The sequence below is a fragment of the Mixophyes fleayi genome, chromosome 4 (genome assembly GCF_038048845.1).
Source record: "Mixophyes fleayi isolate aMixFle1 chromosome 4, aMixFle1.hap1, whole genome shotgun sequence".
NCBI classification, from domain to species: domain Eukaryota; kingdom Metazoa; phylum Chordata; class Amphibia; order Anura; family Limnodynastidae; genus Mixophyes; species Mixophyes fleayi.
In genome coordinates this window covers 263,098,769-263,124,658 of record NC_134405.1, presented here as the reverse complement: position 1 = coordinate 263,124,658, position 25,890 = coordinate 263,098,769, and the positions used below count along the sequence as shown (strand labels likewise).

At 40.2% G+C, this 25,890-nt stretch overlaps 1 protein-coding gene across 1 annotated transcript in view; it reads left to right on the top strand.

Annotated features, from left to right (window-relative positions):
- Window positions 1-5,333: 5,333 nt before the first annotated feature.
- HSPA4 (heat shock protein family A (Hsp70) member 4) overlaps window positions 5,334-25,890 on the top strand; it is a 41,438-nt gene continuing 20,881 nt past the window's right edge. Inside the window, exons 1-3 of the mRNA XM_075209705.1 lie at window positions 5,334-5,570; window positions 17,662-17,719; window positions 20,882-21,022. Of these exons, the coding sequence (XP_075065806.1) occupies window positions 5,464-5,570; window positions 17,662-17,719; window positions 20,882-21,022 (306 nt within the window). The 5' untranslated portion in view covers window positions 5,334-5,463. The remainder of the gene's footprint in view (window positions 5,571-17,661; window positions 17,720-20,881; window positions 21,023-25,890) is intronic.

Here is a 25,890-nt window from a genome sequence, read left to right as displayed (position 1 = left end):
GAAGTGTAATAATGAAGTGACTGTACAATATCTTATAAGAATGAGTAGACAGCTAAAACAACAACAATAAAAACTAAAAATGCTGTCACCTGGTATGCCAGAAACGAACTGTCATGATGTTGAACCTGGAGACTATGTTATGATTCGCAATTTCTTACGTTCAGGTTGTTTAACAGACCGTTGGGAAGGCCCGTACCAAGTGCTGCTGATCAGTACTACATCACTGAAGGTTGCAGAGAGAGACACTTGGGTCCATTCCACCCACTGCAGGAGAGTCCATAATCCGGAGAAAGTGCAAGATAAAACTAAGACCGACGACATAGAGCTGTCACTTGTGAGCCTGGTCCGGGAGACCTAAAGCCTGCAGTCGAGACACCTGAACCAGAGACGTTGCCTCAGAACTATCTTTCCAGCGATGGAGTGGCGGTTTTTGGTTTTTTTTTTGTTCCAGGATTTTCCTTGTTTTTACTCTTTATAGGACATTCTATTTTTGTGAAGGAGGATGAAGGACGGAGGAGAGTTCTGGGAGTGATACGGATGAAATGGAGGCAGAAGAAAAGTTAATAGGATACTCAGAGCAGCCCATTATCAAACTCGGTCCAGGGGTTATGAAAAGGTCTGCTAGCTCAGGAACTCGGAGGCAGTGTGAGGGGCTATTGTCTGATGAGTATTGTATCTGCAAGTTCTGCGACTCCCTAGTTGAAGAGAGATGCATCCAACGATGCCAGTCCCCCAGTACTCTGAATATAGGCGGGCATCCTTTGGAGGATTATCACTCCCTGGTGGGTAAGGTGCTAAACCAAACCGAGTGTTGGGTGTGCTCTCACGTGCCTCAAGGGCAGCATAATAGAGGACTAGTGCCATTCCCTCTAAACATATCTGAAGTACTCGAATTGAGGGGTGGGAGGCCCATAGACGGGAGGTACAATAACACTAGGTCCCCTAGTCTGACGCTTCGACAATACTCCATAGGCAGAACTTTGCTGTGCCTAAACATATCTCATGCAAAGCGCCTGGAGAATTGGGAGGCTGACCTATCAGATCAGACAATGGCTCGCCACACTCATTTTAGAGGGAGACTCACAAGGTCACTACTAGGCAGGAATGTTGATGGAAGTCACAGATTAGGGCGTATAACCAAACATAAGAAGGTATCCATTGGAAAAGTCTCTACAGATAAATGTAAAAATGTCATTAATGCTGACACGTGTCTAGAACAAATGGAGACACTGGGCATGGGTAGTTTTATCAAAACTCTGTGTGATATAATTCATGGGCATACTGTTCCTTATGTTCTCCCTGATGATGTGCATTTTGTTTGTGGGAGGAAAGCTTATTCCTGGGTGACTCCGAGTTCCAAGGGCTTGTGTTTCTTAGCTAAACTGGTTCCTGAAATCATGACTATTACTCATGAAGAAATGGTTGGTATTCACAAGACTACATCACCACCATATATACACACACAGTATGAACACCGTGGCAAGAGAAATATGATTCCTGGTGAGGAACCCATAGCTACAAAATTGATTAGTGAAACTGCTGGTTTCCAGGTTAAGGTTGCTCTAGAACTCACCAGGACCGCTCAGGGAACATTAAACTTTAAATATATCCAAGACCTAGCCAAATTAATAGATAATATCACCGAGATGTATGATGACACTTTCAGGTATACTGGAAGGGAGCTACAAGCGTACAAGAAGGAGTTGGTGCAACATAGACTGGTACTAAATTATCTCATCTCTATTACTGGTGGGTACTGTGTGACACTGGCCACCCAGTTCGGTGTCAAATGTTGCACGTACATTACTAATAATACGGATGACCCTAAAGAGGTTATAGACCGGAAGATGGATGAAATTTTGCAGCTGAAATGGGAATTCCGAAAGAGCCATAATTCTTCGTTATATGAGGTCGGGGAAAAGGTGGCGGGTTGGTTCTCGTGGTTGAACCCTGTGAAATGGTTCTCCAGTCTGGGGGAGTGGGTACAGGAAATGGTTGCTAGTGTAGGTAAGCTCCTTCTCTTTATACTGGGTGTCATCTTAGCAATTGGTTTAGTTGTCAAATGTGTTCCTACTGTGTTGAAGTGTGGAAAACGGTCTCATAGGAGTAACACTGAGAAAGAGACTGAAAGGGTGGTACCAGATACCGAGATCATGGTCTGTGAAGAAGCATTGTATAAACCTGAACTTAAAACGGTAATTGGGTGATAGTTTAGTACACTATTAAAGGGTGGAGCTGTCGAAGTCAGCAAATTGGATAAAGTCATTTCAATTAAAGTCTAGCGAACTTGGTTGTCTTTGTCTGAATAGATGCATATGGTACGCTACGACGTACCAGGGCACGCTGCGGCGTGAAAGGGCATACGCATCCACTACACGTGGCAGCAACAGTAATTGGTCTTTTACCACACATTCGCACTAACACGCATACTTATAAAATAGTACACATTAATGGTAGTTGCAACACATAGTCAGTTATGTCGAAATATAGTAGTATTTATATGTTATATCAGAGTTACATGCATATTAGTGAAATACACGGAACAGGTTGAAGAAATTACATCATGAGTGGTATCATAATGAACCTCGTTACATATCCTACTGTTTGGTTCACTCTGCGAGGGAATCGCAGAGTGCATACACAAGTTATGAATGATAGGGAATTATGAACTACTTAAGACTAAGGAATCTTGGCGGGAAGAGCAGAGCATACCCCCTGCAGAGATGACCCCCTCCTTTGGATTCTTTTGTATGAACTAGCCAATGATGACGACCCCTGAGACCTTCCTGAAACCTGGACCAATAGATGCAAGCTATACCACCTTCATTGTATTTCTGTGTGTATATAAGCAGCAGCTTGTGATCCAGTGTTCAGACATCTTGTCCCCAGACTTCAGGATTGAATGACTGCACTAGATCCAGAGTGCCTGCGATAAGTAACGGCTGTATTTACTATTACTTCGCTTGAGCACACTATTCTACTTATTGCGAATAAATCTTTGTGCGTTGGAAACACAAATCGAGGTTCGACAATCGTTATTGGTTAGCGACAATACGCACATAACAAGATACAAACACAATACTCGTGCAAAGGCTTCATAACAGGAAGTGCCTTTTGTAGGCCCAAACAGGAAATGGGATCCAAGATGGAATCTTCATGAGACAGTCCCGGCCATCTTGGATAAGGGCTATTGTAAGGGCAAGTTCATAACAGAGATCCAAGATGGAAACTTCATGAGGCAATCACGGCCATCTTGAATGAGGGCAAAACTAAGGACAAGTACATAACAGATCCTGTTTTTAAATTATGGACTATACACAGCTTTTTAACAGATACTGCTGGGGGAAATGTGTGTGTGTGTGTATATATATATATATATATTCTTTATTATACATTTTATTTAGGCATATTATAAATACTTACCAGGGAAATATATATGAGTCTCCACTGCTTTTCTCCTTTCTTCATACTTGCAACTCTTTTCTCAGGGACTCAAAAACAGCTTCTTGGGCTTTTATCTTTTCATCACACTGTTGCTTTAAATTCCACACTTTGTTTACAAGACAGCAGTTTTCCTCTCTGAATACTTTCTCCAAGCAATCATACCCTTCCCTGGCCACATAATCTGACCCAGGTATCACCAGGTTTGTGCAGAGAGCATAATGTTTTTCAACTTCATCTCCAATCTGCAAACTCCGGTGCAGATTTTCCAAATTTTCCTGCTGGGACTGAATTTCAGACACACCTGTCTGTAAACTTTCTGTCAGGTGCCATCTCTGCTTCTTCTCTCGGGCGCAGGGAGGGTCGCCTGCGGCGAATGCACTCGCGCCTGGTTGCTGGGCAGCAGGACACTGGCTCTCTCCCGGTGGTAGCGTGTGAAGTCACCACCGCTGGCAATTAAGCTTTCCTGGCTCCCCTATATACACAGGACTCTGGCACTATTAGGATGCCAGAGTAATTGGTCCAACCATACTCTGCGTTGTGCTCCTGCATCTTGTTCCAGTTACTATTGGTTTCCTGATTCGGCTTCTCCTTGACTCTTCTTCTGGAACTCCCTTGGTGTATTGGATTCCTTGCTTTGACCTCTGCTTATCTCAACCTCCCTTTGGATCTACCTCAGTGCTTCGCTTGCTTGGCTGGGTTTCTGACCTCTGGCTCCATTGACCATTCTCCTGGACTTCCCTGCAGCATTATACTACCCGTCGGCCTGACCTCAGACTATTTACCATCCATACACTCCTTATATTTCGCTGGGAACTGTCCTGGAGAATCGCATCCAGGTACAGTAGCAACATACTCGACAAGTAGGCACCATCTAGTTCAATAGTGCTGTGACACTTTCTTTCTGACATATTGCAAATCCTTCAGGCTTGAAGAGGTGAAATGAAATAGCCTTAGGACCTATATAATTTAAAGAAGTGTAGTCCACACAATGTGGACATATCCTTTAATTGACAAATGTCACAGGAACCACTGGAGTCCGTTTTAGCAGATGAACACCATCTGTGTCAATCTAGGCAGAACCTATATTTTTTTATTATACATTTTATTCAGGAATATTATAAATTCTGATTCCAGGGAAATATACCAAAGAACATATTGACCTCTCTGTATTGATACTGACATCTTCACATGGCATGGAATCTAGTGTTGTCAGCTTAGACCAGCTATGGAGTTAGTTGCTGTAAACTGTACAGTTTGCCCTTTGGGAAATCAATTCCTGCATTTATATAAAAGCCAGTAGGTGTAAAAAGGCAGCAACAAGGACAGGTAGCAGAACATTCACATAATTTATTTCCACTAGCCATGCATATCATCATCATTTATTTATATAGTGCCAGCAAATTCTGTAGCACTTTACAATTGGGAACAAACATTAATAAAACAATACTGGGTAATACATACAGACAGAAAGGTAAGAGAACCCTGCTCACAAGCTTACAACCCTTTATTCAAATATATCCCACATAGATCCTATATACAAATACATATTCATATAAGATTATCCCACTGCACATTTATACTGGAGGAGACATTACAGACTGAGGGGCGGGGCTACCTCCCACTTCCATGCAGTATCCGTAGCAACTGCATCAACGTGCGTATGACGCAGTACTCGGCGGCGAAGTTCCACCCCCCTCCCCTTGAAAGGGAAATCGAAGCATAAGGAGGGAGCTTAGTCACTAGGCGCCTCCTGCTCCGTTTAATGACGTAATAGCTTTATGCATCGCTCATTGGTTGTACAAAGGCGCAGGGATGAGCAGATTGGCCGGGTTAGGCCGAGGCTATGACGCGCTGGCTATCGCGAGAATTGCCGGCGTTGTTTCTTTCCTTTACTCCTCCTCTGACAGCGAGATCTTTCGAGATCTTCCACGGTTCCATTCATCTCCCGGCGGAGGAGCGTAGTGTGGCCGGTCTCCGGATCCCCCGAGCTGTGAGCTGCCAGTATCTCCGGCTGCAGTCATGTCGGTAGTGGGAATTGATCTGGGCTTCCAGAGTTGCTACGTCGCGGTAGCCAGAGCCGGAGGAATCGAGACTGTGGCGAATGAGTACAGCGACCGCAGCACCCCGTGAGTATACCCGGCGCCGCCATGTTGCCTACTATTAGCCGCGATGCACATGTTGTCCGCTGCAATTATTCCTGACACAGGCCAGAAAAAGCTCACCCTGGGTGATGTCTCTAAATGGCCCCTTATCATAAGCTGCTGCCCATAAGGTGTCTGTGTTCTTGTGAGACTGACATGCTTTTATTTCAGACTATATAGCGCCTTTATAGAATCTAATCTACTCCTTCAAAGAGAGATCTCTGCTATCATTCACTTGATGGCATGTATCTTGAAATATGATCACGACCTACAATAAATAATTACATTATTGAGCACCCTGCTTGCTGTATTTGTGATATATATATATATATATATATATATATATATAGATATATATATATATATATATATATAATATATATATATATATATATATATATAATCACGCACTACATCCAGGCTGTATTCCTTAAGTGGCACTGAATAGAGTCTGACAGCAGTTCTTTCTTTTCTGTCCTGAGTATGAGTATTTAAATGAGAATATCGGAAATGGTATAATTTTAAAATAACCTTTTTTTTAAACCTGAAAAATATCTTGTGGTTCACCTTTGTGTTCTTTACACTCATTAATTGTTTGCTCCCAACGGCACACTATTTGGTGAATGCAGATTACCCAGAATTTCAGATAAGGTTTAATGAACCCTATTTAGGAAGTGCTGAAAGTATACATGAGTAAGATGAATTTGCCAGTTGGTGAATGTAGCTCATACAGAACTGACCAGAGGAGCAGGGAAAGCATTCATATGGGCCTCTACCAATCTGCTTACTGTTGAAAAATGTTCTTCTGCTGTGCGTGCACACCAACTAAACAGCTTTTAACAGTTCCACTGGTAACTAGCAAAAGGAGATGTTGACCAAAACATCAGTCCTTTTTTTTTTTTTTTTTTTTTTATGGTTTACAAAATAAATGCAAATGTTGATTTGCTATGGGCAAAACCAACATTTCTACCTTTAGAATAGTTTTCATGAATGTCACCCAATATGAATAAGGCAATATATGGTAAAATATAAAAATGCTGTACAGGCCCAGCCAGAGTAGTCATAAACCCTTCACTAGTTATAGTACAAAGCTCTGTTTCATTAGTTCAGTTTAGCAGTTTTGGTAAAACTGTTTTGAAAGTTTAGCATAGTGCTGTGTCTTTCTACTGATTAATACGTTGCCTGCACCCTTATTAACAATATAGTTGTTTTGCAGGAGTATAGTACAAGTGTTCCTGTGGTTATTGAAACCACAGGAACACTTGGCCCCAGCCTATTTATTCTGTGACTTGGAAATTGAGTTTAATCCTAGATGAACATGTAGTTGAGAAGGAAGTTTCAGGATTATGGCTCACACACTTATACATTTGCAGACTGTATGACTGGTATATATGTAATTCAATGTGGACACAAGTGCCTCGGGCTAATCTTTCTCAGGTATTCTTCAGCTGCATTTCTTCCAGGGAAATTTACAGTTGAAATTTGCTAATTAAAGGAATTATCTATAACATTGGCTATTTAGGGAGCATAACTTTCAGTTTAAATGATCATGGGACCTTATGGTATACTTACACTATACAATAGAAGGTACATTATGCCATACATCTCCCAGAGCTCTGCTTTCTGTCTAATTGAAGAGTGATAATTCTCTCAGAAGAAAACATCTTTAAGTACTCAAATGAGAAGGGTTATCGCATAATTAGGGGCATAAACATACACAATAAACTGTTAGAAAATATGAAATTTCAAACACAAACCACCTTAAGGATATGAGCACCCTGTACAGAAAGATAGCATAAAACTAAGTGTAGCACAGCAATGGACACCATAATTTAGAATTCAGCAGCTAGTGGCTTCTTTTAAGGAGTCGGGATGTGTATCTATTGACATAATTAGAAATGGCTTCCAAAAATTAGGAGTCTGCAGCATTTTAGACTACCTGGCTCCTGGGATTGGTCCAGCTTTGGTATAATTAATGCATCATTTCCTCTTGCTGGCCACAGTTTAGGATTATTAATTTGAGCTAGGTACCCTTTAAAAATAAATAAATTGGCCATTATTTCAAAAGACTGCAAGGAATGCCAAATTTTTGTTTTGGTTTTAAATTGTTGAAATAAAAAAATATATATATATATATATTTTGGTATCCACATTTGGATTTATTTGGTTTGCAGTGGAACAAAACACAAACACAGAAATATTTACCAGGTTGTAGCTTCTTCCACACAGATATCCTTAAATGCGCTGGACATTGGCACATTCTAGAAGTATTTAGAAATAACTAGAATTCAAGAAGGTGGGTTCTCCTTCACCTGAAGTATAAAAATCTCTAATTAAACATGCTTAAATAAAGAAAAGGAATAATTTTCTTATTGTGTGTACTGTAATGAGCATTGAGGTAAGAGAGCCAGATATTTGTTTGAAGTCAGGCAGAAAATTATAGCCAAGCATGGACAATCTTAAGGCTGCAAATCAATCTTCAGACACTTTGATGCTCTTTTCCACCATATATAATGTTAATATTAAGTTTAAGGTCCATGTAGCCAACCACCCTGGAAAAAGTAAACTTGATTCAATCTGACCTTAAGACAAAAGGTACAACAGTTTAAATTCTCACCATTCCTCATAAACTCAATGAAAGTGGGTTATATGATAGGAGATCCATGAGGGCCCCAGTGCTGGGAGACATAAGAAAGCCCACCTGGAGTTTGGCAAAACACACCTGAACAAGCCAAGTTCCTTCTGGGAGAGTGTCCTGTGGACAGATGAGAATGAATTAGAGCTGTTTGGTAAAGCACGTCATTCCTATATTTACAGACGCCAAATGAAAAGAATCCTTTCTCTATGGTCAAACATGGAGGAAGTGATGGTTTGGGGTTGCTGGACTATCTTGAACATATGCATGGTATCATGAAATATGGAGATTGCCCGGCTATCTTGGAGTGCAATGGTAAACCCAGTGTCACAAGGCTTAGTCTCCGTCAAATGTCATGTTTCTTCCAGCAGGACAATGATGCCAAATATGCTTCAAAAAGCACCCAGGAATGGTTCAGTAGAAGATGCTGAACAGTTTTGAAGTGGCCGCAATGAGTTCCAATCTAAATGTCATAGAGCACAGCATTTGGTAGAAGGCATCCTTCAAATCTGGGAGAAGTTTATACAAAAAGAGTAGACCAAACTGCCAGCAGAGAAGGGCAGGAAGCTCTTCCATGGCAATAGCAGTGTACTTCCCAGGCGCTTCACCGGGCAGTTTTTACTTCTTACCAGGCTGTAAAAATACGGCTAACTCCCGAGTCACGCTGCACCTTTCGTTACGGTGATGTGCACCAAAGATCCTTCCCGCTCCTGTCAGTGAGACTTGATGATGCAGGGCACATATTGAAAGACTGAAACACTGCTGCAGACGTGCACTGTGCGTTACCCTGTAGTGTTCTCAGAACTCTTTCTAAATTGCACAGCTCCAGTCATCCAGCACCATTACTTGTTCTATTGTAATAATTGCAATCTGCACATTGCAGCCAGAAGTGTGCATTATACCACTAACCACCATTCTGAACAGTCCAGGCAGAGGCTGAGCAGCCAAGCATAATTTTATTTTTACTTTTTTAAATGTAAATGCCCTTTCTAGCCAGCAATCGGGCAATGACCACCAGAGTCTTTATAAATAATATAAGTGTGGGTTAATAACCTCTAACATTTTCATTATTATTATTGCAAAGTAGTACGATGCCCCCATCCAGCTACTTCATAATACCACACAGCTGGCAAAACTTTTATATGATGTCAATTTTGTTAATATAATTTCTTTAGATTATAAAGTAGGCTATATACAGTATTGCATTCAGAATAAAAAAAGGTTTTGTATATTATCGGAGAAAACTTTAGTATCCACAATTTTATTAGATAAAAGTGCAATGATACTGATATTTTAGGCATTGACTGTACTCAAGACAAAGGACAAATATTTGCACTTGGTGTATTTACCAATCTGGAGTCTTAACCAAGTATCAGTTTACAGCTGTATAGTGTCTGAGTCCACCCATGATATCAATATCACTAGAAATGTACCTGGGCTGTTCCTGGACGCATAATTAAGTTTTTAGAGAAGCAGTATGAATGGGTCAATTTATTTATTGAGTCCACTAAAATATGTGCAGTTTAGGTGTCCTCCAGAACCATAAAATCATTTCCTAGCCTAGAATATTAAAAAAATCTGTATTCATGTCCATTCGGATTACAATTTAACTCTGATCTATAAGTACAACACGTATATTTAAATACGTGTTAAAATGCAGTACAATAATACAGGGTTGTCCATCTTCAGTCTTGTTATGGCCCTCTAGCACAGTGTTGGCTAACCTGTGACACTCCAGGTGTTGTGAAACTACAAGTTACAGCATGCTTTGGCAATATATAGCAGCTTATTGCTGGAAGGGTATGCTGGGACTTCGTATTTTCACAACGCCTGGAGTGTTACAGGTTAGCCAACACTGCTCTAGCATCTCCTTTAAAAAAAATAAATTAAAAAAAATCCATTAATATCATTTTGAGTGATTATAAAACAGAAGATAAAGGTGATATTGCATAAATAATCGGTTTAAGTATATAGTGCATGTTATATTGTTCCGAAGCACTGTGGGCCCTTAGTTAAATATATTTGTCAAAGCTTAGTTAGATATACTTTTGTAATGTATAATTGAAATATTACAAAAAATGATCAGAGTTCAATTTCTGATTCGGCACCCAGTGAGAAACCACTTGTATGTTATGCTTGTTTTTCCTGCAGATACATAAATGGGAGCATGTTTTTTGTTTTGTTTCTTGTTTTTTGTAGTTTTAGTGAAATCTGCATAGAGATTAGTTCATGTTTACCACATTCTTATAGCACCATCCGTATTTGACACTAGTGTGGCTGAAAGATTGAGAAGCAAGCAATCAAAAATGGTGTTTGATCAACGATTACAAAAGATAAAAACATGCATCAGAAAATAATTGTCGAAGAAATGTTTTAGTTAAACCCAAACTGATTCTGTTAAGCAATCTGTAGGAATAAATCTATACAGACATGGCCAGACAAATCTAGTTACATGACTCACAAAATGACACTGCCTGCAAATAAGATGTTGCATAGTGTATACACCTATTCCTGATTACTTCAATCACCTTAGAGCAAAACTGGTTTTATTTAAGTGCTGTCCAATTACAATATATTCTGCGGATTTCATGAGAGCAGTTCTAGAAGATAGCCAGCTACTTGTTCATGTACAATTTGTAAACTTTCATATCACAGGAGATTGACGGGACAATAATTTTAGTATGGCTACAATTTGCTCTGGATAAGCTGCATTATTTTAATTGGACTTAACCCAACATGTTAAGGATCAAGAAGATTGCAAAAAGAAATAATCAACCAGCGCTGAGTGTGATTCGGCAATCCCTTACCAATGAGATAAAGTATGGTATTGATTAAAATAACATTTTATTTGGCATGTGCAAACACCAATATTACATTAACCCTAAAAAGACCAACTGGTAACAATATCAAAGTGATGACAATAAACTCTAATGAGTCGGTGCTCTGAGAATGTCCATCACGAAGTGAATGAATAATTTATGGCCAATAAATCACTCCTAGAAGGACTCCAATTCAAAAAAGTCTCAGATGCTCAAACTAGAGCTGATAGTATTCAAGCGCCACCTTGTAGGCACATAGAGCAAGTGTGCCTAGTGAATATCAAGTACTTGTGCATATACGGATCAACAAGGTGTCTATAAAGCCGATGAAGTAACTCAGTCCAACAAACTAGGTACGCTCAAAAGTTGTTTGCTAATATTCTTCAATAAATAGAGACAGTTGTAACAGTTCATCCGATATGATAAACAGTGGAGCCAATAAAGTAACCAATCAATTAAAGCCCCGACCAGGTTCGCCCCGAGTTATGCCAACCTTTACATGGGCGCCTTTGAGGACGCCCATGTGTGGGGAGGCGGATTCGGTGCGGACCTGGTCCTCTATGGCCGGTATATTGATGATCTTTTTATTATTTGGAGGAGAGTCACGGGCATCATCTTTTGTATCTGCTTTAAATACAATTAACTATAATAAGTTTGTGAGTAGATATCACCAAACAACGATGGATTTTTTTAGATCTACAATTGACAGTCATAGACGGCAGAATAGAGACCTCCACATTTAAGAAGAAAGTAGATGTAGCTAGTTATCTGCACTTCAAAAGCTCGCACTACAAGAAGTGGAAACAGAATATCCCTAAAGGACAGCTTATGCGCCTTAAAAGGAATTGCTCCTCCCCGACTAATTTTGATTTACAAGCAAGGGATATGTTGAATGATTTTATTAGGAAGGGATATCCTAAAGACCTTCTTGATAGGGCATTGGATGAAGTTAGAGGATTGGACAGGGAGTTACTCTTGAGGGGTAAGGATCCCAATCAGCAGAATAGTTGTGGGATCGAACAGGAGGATACACCATCCTCCGTTGCTTTCATTTCGAAATATAATAACCAATCGGGAGCTATCAAGAGGATTATTAAGAAGAATTATAGTATTCTTCAACAAGATAGTTCACTTAGAAAATTATTACCCAGTAACCCTTTAGTGATTTTTAAGAGAAATATCAACCTCAAAAATATCCTTGCACCGAGTTTTATTAAGGATACAACTAAAAAGATAGTATAAACAACAAGCATTCCTAATTGGATCCCAACATGTTTAGAGGGTTGTTATAGATGTGGGTTGAAGAAGTGCACTACATGTCTATTTATAAATAACAAATTGACAGAATTTAGTTGTGGGGATAAAAGATATAAAATTAGAGGTCTAATAAATTGTTCCACTTGTTTTGTCATATACATTTTGAAATGCAGTTGTGATCTAATCTATGTGGGTAGAACCACAAGAGCTCTCAAGGTAAGATTCATGGAACATCGGAGAAACATTCTGAACCGTAAAATTAATCATAGCGTCTCACTTCATTTTGATCAGGTGCATAATGGAAGAGATAAATGCCTTACAATTTGTGGGGTCGAACATATTACACAAACCACAAGGGGGGGTGCGACCGATTTAAACGGTTGTGCACACAAGAGGTCTTTTGGATACATCAGCTGAATGCCTTGAGTCCTGGAGGATTCAATGAAGCTTTGGAACTGAACGATGTTCTGTCATAATATCAACTTTTTAACATGAGGCTCTTTAGTTTTGAGATATGTGTGTTCATAAATCGCTATGGAACTAGGTATTTTCAGATACCATTGGTGGCTGACAATTTTTTATTAGTCACCATTTTAGATTTACGGTAGTAATATACTCGAGTACCAATGAGGACACTATATTGGTCACTATGATAGATATATTGTTTCATTGTTTTATTGTTTTTTCAATATATGGCACTTTTTAATATCCCGTTTTTAGGGTGGGTTATGGTTTATAAACTATACATTTCTCATCGTCAGTGTGAGAGAAATTAAGTCTTCTATCTGTGTGTGTGTGTGTGTGTGTGTGTGTGTGTGTGTGTGTATATAGATATAGATATATAGATATATGGATGGAGAGATGTGGATGGAGAGATGTAGAGATTTTATTATTATTAATTTTTATAGGGCGCCACAAGGTGTCCGTGGCGCCGTACAGGGACAAAACGAATTACAATACAAGGTGAGACAGCACAGTACAGTAAACAGTAAGCACAGTAACTCAGTAAGCTCAATGCACAGCTAGAGAGGGTGGGGAAAGGGGGAGGGAGGATTGGCAAACAACGGAGCCCAAGAAGGAGGGGGCGGAAGACAGTGAGACCCCCAGAGGGGACGGGGGGAGGAGGGTCGTCGAGGAGGAGGGCAAAGTAGCTGGAGAGCAGAGTTAGAAGTGGTGGAAACAGGAGGAGAGGTAGAGATAGATATATCTATCATTTAACAAATGTACCAAAATGTGATAGATTTTGGATAGGTGTCTCCTATGTAGTCTTCTTCGGAATTAGAAGGTTTAACATATTTATTCCCGTTGATGGGTTTATTGTATATATATTATAATATATATATATATATATATATATATATATATATATATATATATATATATATATATATATATATATATATATATATTTATTTATTTTTTATATATTTATAATGGTACCTATGTGTATTTTTATTGATATGTGTTTAGTGGTCATATTGTTACTATATGGACTGAGGGTTGGTTTCCACTAAAATTTTATATATATTTTTATATCTATATTTATATTATTTGCATTTATAAATGAGTTGATTGTAGATAGGATTGGAAGCGCTGTAGATAGAAATAGGAGTATAAATTCCTTTTGATGATATAGCAAAGATCTTGCCATCTGTATTAGATCAGGGAAAAAACTCTTATCATGAATTGACTAATTAACTAGTGAGTATTTAAGAACGAATCAAAGGAAACCACTCAGTACCTCTGATGAAATCACCAACTGGTGATAAAAAGGCGTCAGGTCATGTGACCAGCTGAAGTGACTCACTCGTGAAGTGTTTATCGAGCAGTGTGCTGTTAGCTACGGGAAATTTTCTACCTGCCACGATTTTGGATGTGTTTTACAATAGGTGTATACGGATCGGGACCATCTTTCCTCTTTCAAAAGAGGTCTGCTATCGAGACATCTGAGCTCTTGCTGTCCGTGGGTGAAGTAACTATATAACTCAACAAGACGATCTCATGGATCCATCTCATCACGGTATCGTATTGCATGTTTGCTAACCACCGGATGAAGTTGTCACGCTATTTTCTCACATAGAGATTGACTTATTCATTCAAAGAGACCCTGGATTGGCTTTGATTGATTGGTTACTTTATTGGCTCCACTGTTTATCATATCGGATGAACTGTTACAACTGTCTCTATTTATTGAAGAATATTAGCAAACATCAAGTGATTATTTGATTCGTCGTTGGAGGTCTGTTCCATTGCGCCAGGACAATTTGTGTGTTCAAGAAGATTGCATGCTAGCCATATCAGTAAGGTCTCGTACACATTAGGTACGCAGCTGAATTTCCTGTTGATAGAGGGTTGATTTCTCTGAGAAGTTGTTTCACCCTACATCTGAAGTGCTGAATATGCCATATGCCAGACCTTTAGTTTGTGTTTAAAAAAAATAATATATACATATACACACACACACACACACACACACACACACACACACACACACACACACACACACACACACACGAACTGGTGTCCTAGCAATGTTCACAACATGCATGGTGAGCGTAGCTGATTGCACCAATTAGGTATTTATAAGCCGTTGGTTCACTGGTTATTTTGTGTTTTGATGTATTAATTAAATTAAAGTGGCTTTAGTTAACTTTTTTTTTTTTTTTCTCTCCCTCTGTAAAAAAACAAAAGTGAAACCCCTCTTGGTGTTCTTATGAGTTATGTGCACTGAAACATAGTATTTCATGGGAAATGCTTAATAAGTTTCTTGCCTTCTGAACAATGCATTCCCTGGTAATGTGATACACTAGGATGCAACACCAAACCTATGCTATATTGTTTCAACTGTTATAGACACTAAGGGGGGTATTCAATTGTTAGCGAGATCCCCGGAAAACGAGCGCTCTAAAAATATTAGCGTTAATACGGTAATTACTCGCTGAATTTCATCTCGCAGCATGAAATTCAGCGAGTAAACTACCGTATTAACGGTATTTACGCGCATATTACCGTATTAACGCTAATATATTTTGAGCGCTCGTTTTTCCGGGGATCTCGCTAACAATTGAATACCCCCCTAAGGGGCTTATTCAATTGTCGGCGGAAAATCTTGCGCTCCGGGCACTATTACCGTAATAGTGCCGTAAAAAACGGTATTACGGTAGTTTTCTCGCTGGATTTCAGCTCGCAGCTCCCTGAGCAGCGAGCTGAAATCTAGCTTAATAGTTTTAACGCGGCGGGATATTCAAACAATTGAATATGCCCCTAAGTGGTATATTTGTTAAGCAAAGGTTATGAATAATCGCCAATTCACTGCAGTTTGCTGGGGTTTTTTTGGGGGTTTTTTAAAGGCAATTTTATTAAAGGTAAAGTCCAAGCAACAGAGCACATACCCCTGTACATTTTCTGAACTCTGTTTTTCAGTTTTCCTTTGTCTGCATTCCTCAGATTCTTCCACCCTCCTATCGTTTTATTACAGTATTACAGGTTTCAACAAAATCTTTCCTTATAAATATTCATTTTGGTAAGATAGACATTGTTTTAACAAATCCATATAGTATTAATGCTGTCTATATGGTATATAAAATAAGACAGGAGGATATATATATATTGGTAATCTGAAGTCTTGCAAGCATTAGGAAACCCATAACTCCATCAGAATGTATACATTTAGCTGAAGTATGGTTGTGAATAAACTAAACATTTCCACTTCTTTACATAATTCGCATGGCCAGCTCTTTAGAGTATGTTATTCATCCATGATCATTTGCTTAGCTCTGTGGTATAGATTTGGAGCAATAGTGTATAAGTCATGATTATGTAATGTAAACGGTTATGTGGAAGCCTTTCCTGCAGTGGCAGTGTGAATAGACAGCCAGTGTAGATTTCTCCTCTGGTATAGGACATATTGTGTAAGGACTCCACCCAAGAGAATAAGTGATTAACAGAATAACTCTGTCTTTCTCCACTACCTGCTCATGAAGATTCAGGTGGTTATATATGTTTGTGTGCTCTGCTTCATCTTTCATAAGAGTTTGTAACATTAAATCATATAAGGACTTCATTACTCCTCTGGTTTGATACTGAGCAGTTTCAACTTTATGCAGACATGCACCTATTGGTGGGGTGGTAAATTGTTGTGTATCATAGTTGTACAGTCGTCAGGGTTTGATTTGCCTAAGGGGCGTTTTGGTTTTGTTCTATGAGCAGGAGAGTTCACCGTATGCACAAGAATAGTTAATTGATCCATATGAAATACACCTTGTCCACACAGGATTTCTTCATATTTGTTGATGGAATGTGGAGGCATAAGAAAGTCTGGTGCTGGGCACCAGCCCTTTAATCTGCTGTAGTCTGGGTGCTACTGTAATCCTTCCGTCACAAATGTGCTACTACAGCATTGGTATATTTTTATGCAGTAGAGTTTGATATTAATTCCTGTGTCTACATTCTACAAAATGTGAGGTAAATGTAAAACTGGATCCATTTTGTATCGGACTATTTTCTTGGTTACTTCTGTTACAGCTAACATTGGATATTGTGTGAAGGCGCTTGCATAAAACTATCATTTCTTCTTGGCTGTTGCTTTTCGCGTATGTTCTTTACTAGTTGCATAGCAACACTATTTAATTGTCATATTTGTCCAGGGAAAGGTATCCCAATATATGAACAACACTACTTCAGTTTCACAGAAGTGTTTTGTTCAAACATTAATTAAAACATTTTAATGACTGGATCAGTATAAGTTTTCAGACTCTTCATGGTTGTTCTAAAATTTAGTTTATATCTTAATGCTTTCATGGTTTCATAAAACTTCTAGATTTGGAGTTACTTTTTTGAACTCGATTTCTGAACCTTCTGCAGTGTGTTGGTCTTATTGCGGCCCTCAACATACCTGAGGGTAATCCAAAGAAAAGAGATCTCCATGTTTGAGAGTGGCCGTTCCCTTAAACCAGCCAGAAAAGGGGACCCCCACTGAGATCTACAGAAATTGCCTCCCAAGTTTTGGCCAATGTCCTTTGCTACTGCTGACACAATACAAATGAACAAGAAGTACTGTGTGTGAAATGCTCAGAGTAATATGATGCCTAATAAACCTTTTATGCTGGGTAGGTGTGGCTATCGTTTTAATTTTGCTTTTGCAAGAATTATCGGCTGCAGTCCAAAATTACCTCACATATTGTAGGCAGTAGAAAATGTCAACCATTCCACTTATGTATGTACATATATTGTTTTTCATATATATATATATCTCAGACAAAATTAGGTGGTGTATTTGGCTTTTCCTTTTTCATCTTCCTTGTTTTCTAACACACACAAAGTGCAAGTAGCTGAGTATCACTTGAATCACTATTTTATTTTGCAGGTCATGCATTTCATTTGGACCTAAGAGCAGATCTATTGGTGCAGCGGCAAAAAGCCAAGTAAGTTGTGTTAATGTGTTTTCTTAATCCATACTTTTGCTATCTGATCAATCATGAGCAATTGATTGATTGGGTTATGTATTTTCAGAATTCTAACTGTATCCACATTTCCATTTTCTGTGTAACCAATATATATTTTTTTTATACTCTTGTTGGGGTACACTGAACTGTGAGACTAGTCTCCATTAGGATATTTGCACTTGTATTAAAAAAAATAATACCCAAAAAATCTGTGCAGGAAGGGAATTAAAAGTAGTGATGAGCTTAAACACATTGTATTTATTAAGAGTGCTCAGAGGACAGGGTACTTTATTGCTGGGCTGCATTAGCATGCCTGTGACTTTATTTTTAATTGTTCTATTACTGCTGTGGCTTTTGGATCACACAGCCTCTGTTTTAAGGGTTCATTTTTATCATATTGTGTTTTCTGTATCTGTTTTTGTTTTGTTCTTTTTCATCCCTCCTCTCTCCCCACCTGTTATGTCTTAGAAGGAAGGCAATTCCAGGTCTAAGACTGGAGGTGCTTCATCTGCAACTTTATATTCCTGTTTAAAATGTCCACTGGGCAACTTAGAACAACAATCAGGCACAGACTGCTTATCGCAGTCTGCTTGGTTAAGACGACTGCTGCACACACACCCCTGTGGTATTTGCCACTGATCTTTCAGAACAATTGTGGGCTAAATACCTGGCTCAGTCTATTTCCAAGTTTTATACTGCATGCTGCACCTCCCTTGGTTGAGAGTGAAGGGACTCGTTTCTTTTGCTGAAATACCCCATTCATCTACGTGTGCTCGGCAGATGTCCCCTTGCCCTTTATTTCTCATCTTTAGAGAGAATTCTGGAAAACTCCTTAGGGCCTATGTCTGAGAAATATCAATGACTATGATCTTCCCCCAGGGTGGAATCGGGACAGCACTGAGTGATCCTCACAAGAATTATGTTGGGTAGCAGATGAGTTGAATATTGAGGATTCCTTGTGTGTTTCAAAGAGTACTCTGCTAGGTGATATGGAGCACATCTAGGACATCAAGAAGTCCACACCGAATTACTCTAAGCTGTTTAAGAGGATGAAGCAGTTACTTTCTTTCCCTTCATCTCTTATGAGGCATGGACTAAATCTGAAAGGAAGTACCAGGTTACACGCTTATTCATATCCTTTAGGGAGGAGGGATACAAATAAAGTTTCTTCATGCTGGTGAATTTGCTAAAAGCGCAGGGCTCTTGGTTTCTTTCATTTCATGCTGCAGATAAAGTGAAGGTTGAGGCATTGGCAAGGCAGACCTCTGTCCATTGTGATGGACAGTAGATCTGGTCCACAAGGGAGCTAGCTGCCAAGCCCTCAGACAATTTGTCAGTGTAATGGACAGTCAACGCTCTTGGCAGTGATTATGGTTGGAGCCAGTCTACTTTTCTACCAGCATCAGTGGTTTAATTCCACCTTAGATTTCTGGATGGGAGGTGTCATGGATTGAGTTTATTTAGACTTTCTCATCAGAGTTCAACTACCAGCCTTCCTGTGTACCAGGCAAAGTGCCAGGGCCTGTGATAAGCCATTGAAATGTTACTTGCTGGGTGTAATCAGCCTGGTGCCAGCAGCTCACAAGGGGATGGGTTTTTATTCAAACCAGTTTTTAGTTCAGAAACACAGTAATTCCTTTCATCCCATTTTGAATATCCAGATCCTCCACTCCAACGTTCTGGTGGTCTGGAGTCCCACAGTTGGATTTTCACTGATTAGAAATCCAATCTGATCTCTACCCAAAGGCTTGTTTTTCTGGGTCTCTTGTTCAACTCAACGGAATGTTTACTTGTGCGCCCCTCCCCCACCCTGGAAATCAAGATAGACCCATTATGCATACTAGTAGGGTGTCTATTGACTCGCAGACAGGGAAGATGGTCTCAATTTGAAGCTGTGCAGTTTGAATAGTTGCATTCCGGTGCATTCCAGATCAATCCCGTCTTGAAAAGACACCAATCACACGCTTATCTGAGCAGACAACAGATCTTGCTGTCTTCGAAAATGCGTTGGGCACTCCTCTGGTGGTTAAGGGTCAACAACCTTAACCTGGTCTTTCTGTTTGCCATATTGAATTCATTAATTGTGACGGCACTCCAACCTTCAGGTTGGGAGGGGCTGTCGTTCTTCATTGTTGCTTTCAGAGTCTGTGACAGCAATGTTGGCTTCCACCGTGGACCAGTGTCCTTCACTTAAGGTTTATTTTAAATGCTCTTGTTCAGGGTCAGCTTCTGTTGTAGGGAAATCCCATAAGAATTCAGACAGGTAAAGCCACTACAGGATCAAACTGTCCTTGTTCCTTATAATTTGAAAGCAAATTCTACCCAGATCAGTGGGTGGTGGGAGCCTTTACTGAGCAGCTGTCGGACATCCACATGGTCCTCCTTGCGTACATTTAGAAAGCTTTAAAAGTTTCATTTTGTTTTGGTGCTGAGTAACGCAACTGAGTGTAACCACCAGAAGGGGCAACTTTGGGAAGTTCCTGTATTTCAGTGTTCCCCAAGAGCATGATGGTGGGAGCTGGATTTTGATACTTCCGTTAAATCCTTTTCTCTGAATCCATTGGGAGGACTCTGAGTGTCCACACTACTTACAATGTTTTTACTGTTGAAAGTTAAAAGTATTTTTTGAGGCGGTTGTGGTGGGGGTTTTTTTTCTCTTGGTTTTTCATTTTTCTCCAAATCTGCCATGAGGGGCATGGTTAAGTTAAGAATACCCTCCACCATGGGAATATAGAAGAGTCAGGAGCTTAAATATATTTATTTATATTGCCAAGGTTCTAATACTCTATCCCCATGATCCAGTGCCCCTCCCCCTCCCAATGGATTCGGAGAGAAGGATTTAATTGACATATTATTATCAAAGCTTTGTGGGGAAACACAGCTGTCCCATTGGGGTGTGAAGATGGCACCTAACAATTGTTACTATGTCTCATACTATAGTATTGAGAGGGTTATACGTGGCTCTTTGTAAGTCAAGGTGTTTGTGTAATTTGCACATGTACCTCCTAATATTCCTGACTAAGCTTGTGTCTCGCATGCACAACTGTTTCCCCTAATCTGAAAGTTAATACTTCCTTTTGATATTTGCTTTGTCTAAAACGTGCTGACTTTTTTCTTTTTTCCCCCCTTGATTTCCTCTAGGTCATTTCCAATGCAAAGAACACTCTGCAAGGCTTCAAAAGGTTTCTTGGCCGAGCTTACACTGATCCATTTGTGCAGGCTGAGAAGCCAGGTCTGGCTTGTGAACTTGTTGAGTTACCAACAGGCTCGGCTGGTATCAAGGTAAATGAACTACTAGTACATATTCTATTTGAAGGTTTTGGAGTCTAAATATACTCCTGTAGAATGGCAATGAAAAACCTGTGTCCTGCTTCCGATCAGTGTGTTCATGGCTTTTGAACTTTGCATGTTTAAGAAATGGTAAATAGCAAAAGCAAAATTTGTGGACTTGCAATGCTGCTGTGTGCAAATTTGCCTACTTTACTGAATGCATTTTAAAATGCATCCTTATTTCATAGTGTTTGGAAACATTCCCATAAAAGCAATCTACCACTATTTTGGAAGGAGGCTGATTCTCTTTAAATTGGGCAGAGAGGAATAAACACAAAATTTACATTGAAAACCCACCTACATTACTAGGATTTTATTTATTTGTCACCAGTTTTCTGTAAGTTGCGAACACCAGAGATTTAATAAAAGCAGACGTAAATCTCCCCCTCTCCCTCAATATTATAGAGGCTTTAAGTTTGGTTCCACTTTTGATTAGGTAAAATGCTGGAGAACACACTTTTTTTGCACTAATTCCCATTACTAATGAGTTGTAGCTGTTTTAATTTACTGATAATATTCTTCATGAATTTCCCCCCTATAACTACTTTTTTGAACTGTCAATATTGCAACTTTCTTTTCTCTTTCATCCAGTCTGGGGGACACTGCTTACCATGGGGTGTGAAGGGGAGCATGGGAGTTGGCACCTAGCTAGTTAATTTCTAGCATTGCTGACAGACCCTCCCCTCCACATACCCCCGCCTCTTCCTCCTCAGTTTTTTTTTAGGTGCCCAAAGGAGTTGGGCTTACTGTGGCTGCTCTGCAGCTACACCTTGCTGATTTTACTTTATTTTCATTTTATTTTGCTAAATGAATAACGTGCAAGAACTGAAGGGGACTCCTATGCTGTAAATAGCTGCAACCGAGACAAAATTCAGTGTGAGCAGGACGGCTCTCACTGCCAGTGCTGCCAGCGATCTCAGGGACTGCTGTCACACCGGAGCCCCTTCTTTGCAACAGAGACCATCAGGTCTTTACAGTTAAGAGTACCGGCGCTGCCACTGTGGGCATAGAGCGCCGCTACTCGGTAAATGGATTGTACCAAGTCACCCGCTCTCGGAGCATAGGGGGGACTTGGGTACACACTCTTGGGGCCATATGCAAAAAGATGGAGTAAGGCACTGTTTTAGTTGCTGCTAGAAAAAGAGAACACTCACAGAACAGCAGCGCAGGCACTGCTCTGTCAGCTGAGAGCCAGAGGCTCTCACTGGCAGAGCAAAATTAGGGTGCTTGAATACAGAGTGACTAGCGGTCTCTCCGGACCGCTGTCACTCTTGGGGCCTCACCGATAACCGGTGCTGCCTTTAGGCATAGAGGGCCGGTTATCGGAATGAAAAGAATGCCGGCGGCCATTTTAAAAAAATAAAACTAAAAAATATAGCCGCGGAGGAGTGGGTCTCCACTACTCTGCCATATACTATTTGTTTTCTTCTCCTCCCCGCTAATGGGGCAGGAAAAGCACTTCAGAGAGACAGCATTGTAAGAGGGGGGGGGGGAGCTATAATATAGAGCTTCCCTGCTCTCCATGAGAAGTTGGATTAGCCCAGCCTTTTTGGCGCCAAATAGAAGTCTGGGAAAGGACATACATCAGAGGGAGCAGACACTGCTGTTAGACTTCTCCCCTGTTTGGCTAAGTATCTGATTTATTTAAACATATATTATTGTATTGCTGACTGCAAGGTGGGCTAGTGGAAATTATATTATAGTTCTCCCACTTGCCAAGTTATTTTATTTTGGTTTAATAATTTATAAGTATAACTTTTATGTCTATGCTGTCTCACTCTCTAACAGCTAAATTTAAGTCGGTATGTTTGGTGTGCCTTCCTTTGTAAAATGACAGATAAAGGAAAGGGCCCTAAATTAAAGTGTTTCACTAGCTCCAAATGCAATACTAAATTAGCTAGTGAGCATTGAGACTCAGGTGCTCTAGGCTGATTGCAGCCATTCTGGAAAATTTGCTGCAGCTGACAGCCTTTCCTTGCTAAGTATATTTTATACTCTCTATAAGTAGATAGGGAAGTATAAGATTCTGAGCACATTTTTGAGGGATGAGCATAATGTTTCTAAAGGATTATTGCTCTCTCATGAACAGAAATACTATGTTTTGACTGGTTCATACATTAGTTAGTGTTTTCTGTGCAAATATCTGGTGTATGTGCTTGTATTTTGCAGTGTGGCAGATTTATTTTCTACTAAAAAAAAAATGTTTGAGAAAAGTAAAGCAAGATGTGCAGAGTTTTTTCCCTGTTCCAAATGCAATGCTAAATTAGCTAGTGAGCATTGAGACTCAGGTGCTCTGGGCTGATTGCAGCCATTCTGGAAGGTCTGAGGCTGCTTACAGCCTGTCCTTGGCTAAGTATATTTTACAAGTTAACCTGTGCATGATACTCATGCATTCTAGTCAAATCAAGCTACTTAAGGTGTTAAAAAGGTTCTTGTCATGCATTTGGGCCTAGCCCAGGCCTCCTCAGGGGAAGAGTGTTACTTCCCGACGCAAGCGCCCTTTTTTAACATGGTTTTGTCCACATGTCACCACCTCATCATTTTTCTCCATCACCTCATCACCTCATCCTTCATGTTCATCGCCACATCCTTCATCAAGCTACTTAAGGTGTTAAAAACTCCCCACTGTCACCCCCGGCAACCACTCCCAACTGTCACTTCTCCTTCAAGAAATATATAGGTCAGTGTATAACTCTGCCCAGCAGGTGGCGCTGCAGCTTGTTTTTTTTCTGTTTTTTTTCACACACGCCACTAGGCATTTATATAGTAGATACTGTCTATAAGTAGATAGGGAAGTATAAGATTCTGAGCACATTTTGGGGGGATGAGCATAATGTTTATAAGAAATTATTGCTCTCTCATTGACAGAAATACTATCTTTTTGTAGGTTCATAGATTAGTAGTATTTTCTGTGTAAATATATTTTGTATATGTACCTGTATTTTACTCTGTGGTAGTGTTATTTTCTACTAAAAATGTGAGAAAATTAAAGCAAAATGTGCCACGTATTTTCCTTGTTCCAAATGTAATGCTAAATAGCGGGTGAACATTAGGATCCAGGGGCGCGCTGTACTGATTGTGCTGCGGGGCGCAGTTGGGGCGCATTGTAAAAACGGCTCCATTCAGGCTTCAATCCTCCTGAGTGGGTACTGTTTTTGACACAGGGGGTTGGTACCCCGGTCAAATTATGATCTAACCCATCGGAGGTTCCAGTGGTAGTTGAGGTGTTACCTTCTGCCTCTGAAAGCGGTAGCCTTAATTCAGACATGTCTATAAAGAGAACAAGTCCTTTACCCTCGGTATTAGGACAATCTTCTCTGGCGTATCAGGTATTTTCCACTGTGAGAAGCCTGGATGGTCTGCAGTGATAGAAGGCCAGGAATTCAGAATGGCAGGTTATATCGGTTAAACCGGTGACTGAAGAGCCCGAGACATTTACCTAAAAATAAGAGACATAGATCAGCAAATTCGCTGTTTCTCTTGTCTGACTCGGAGGGATCCTCTGAAGGAGAAGGTGAATGGTTAGAGGACTGTAACTCCTCATTAGTAGGATCATAGAAGAGTTCATATTCCCTCATTCTGCAGAGTTGAGAGAGTAAGCTATGTGCCTGAAGGAAGACGCGAGTTAAGTGTATGAGGCAGACCAGAATTCAGCACCCAGTCTTCCTCTAGTATCGGCTACAACTGTAGCTACCAGAAGTACATTATGGTTAAAATATGGAATGCGGATGTGGAATCTGAGAGATTGTAGTATCCCTTCCTTACGCTAGTGGAGTTAATACTCCAAGATCTAGGATTCCGAGGTTGTTTTTTTTTTTCAGACAGCCCTTTAGGGGGGGGGGGGCCATGTCTGGCAGAGGTCATCCGGTTAGATCTAGATTTTCTGGAGGAGGAGACAATCTCTTCGGGGAAGATAAGCCTCATCCTCCTCTTCTGATACACCATGTGCATAATTCGCCCAGAAGATTTTTCTTCCAGAGGACAAGATAGGGTCTCTGCAAGAGGGGATGAACAGGATTCTGTCCTGTAAGAGGCCGTTGGTCCTTCTGTGTATGAGGAAACAGGGTAGCGTCTTTTGAGACTCTCCCTTATGATAGGATCCACTCTCTGTTTTCAAGGGAACATGTTGAAGAAGTGGACGGGGTCCCATCTGAAGTTAGATTGTCATATGGTGTTATCTTTGGAGACGACACAGTCGTTCGGACGATGTTGAGCCACAACAGGAAGCTTACAAAATTTAGTGCAAGACCAGAAGAGATCTGATAATGGCAGTGAATGTGTTCACAATGCCAGGGGACTTCAGGCGAGGTTACCTGGTTCCCCCTATATCAATGATTCCCAGAGTCCTTGGAGACTCAAGAGGGAGATCGGCCACTCATTCTTGTGGCGCCAGCTTGGACATGAAGAGTCTGGTGTCCAGAGGTTCTTCTTTGACATTGGACCTGGGTATTCGGTACCTCTTTGGAAACTTCTGCTGATTCAGGGACCATTCTTGCATCAGAATTTAGCCCAATTGAATTTAAAGGCATGACTTTTGAAGCCATTCTGTGGAAATCCAGAGGGTTTTCTTCCAGGGTAATTCATACCCTTATCTAGGCTAGAAAGCCAGTGCGGCTTAATTTTGTCGCCGCATTTGCGTTCATACGTGCATGGTGTAGGAATAAAGCCTGCAGTTCAGAGTCTTTATCTTGTTTTTATACAAGATGGTTTGGATGTTAGGACTTTCTTACTGGGAGTGCTTCATATACAACCTCCCTATGTTCCACCAACGAATCTTGGGATCTTGTTTAGTCCTTTATACGCTGCAGGAGCTTCAGTAC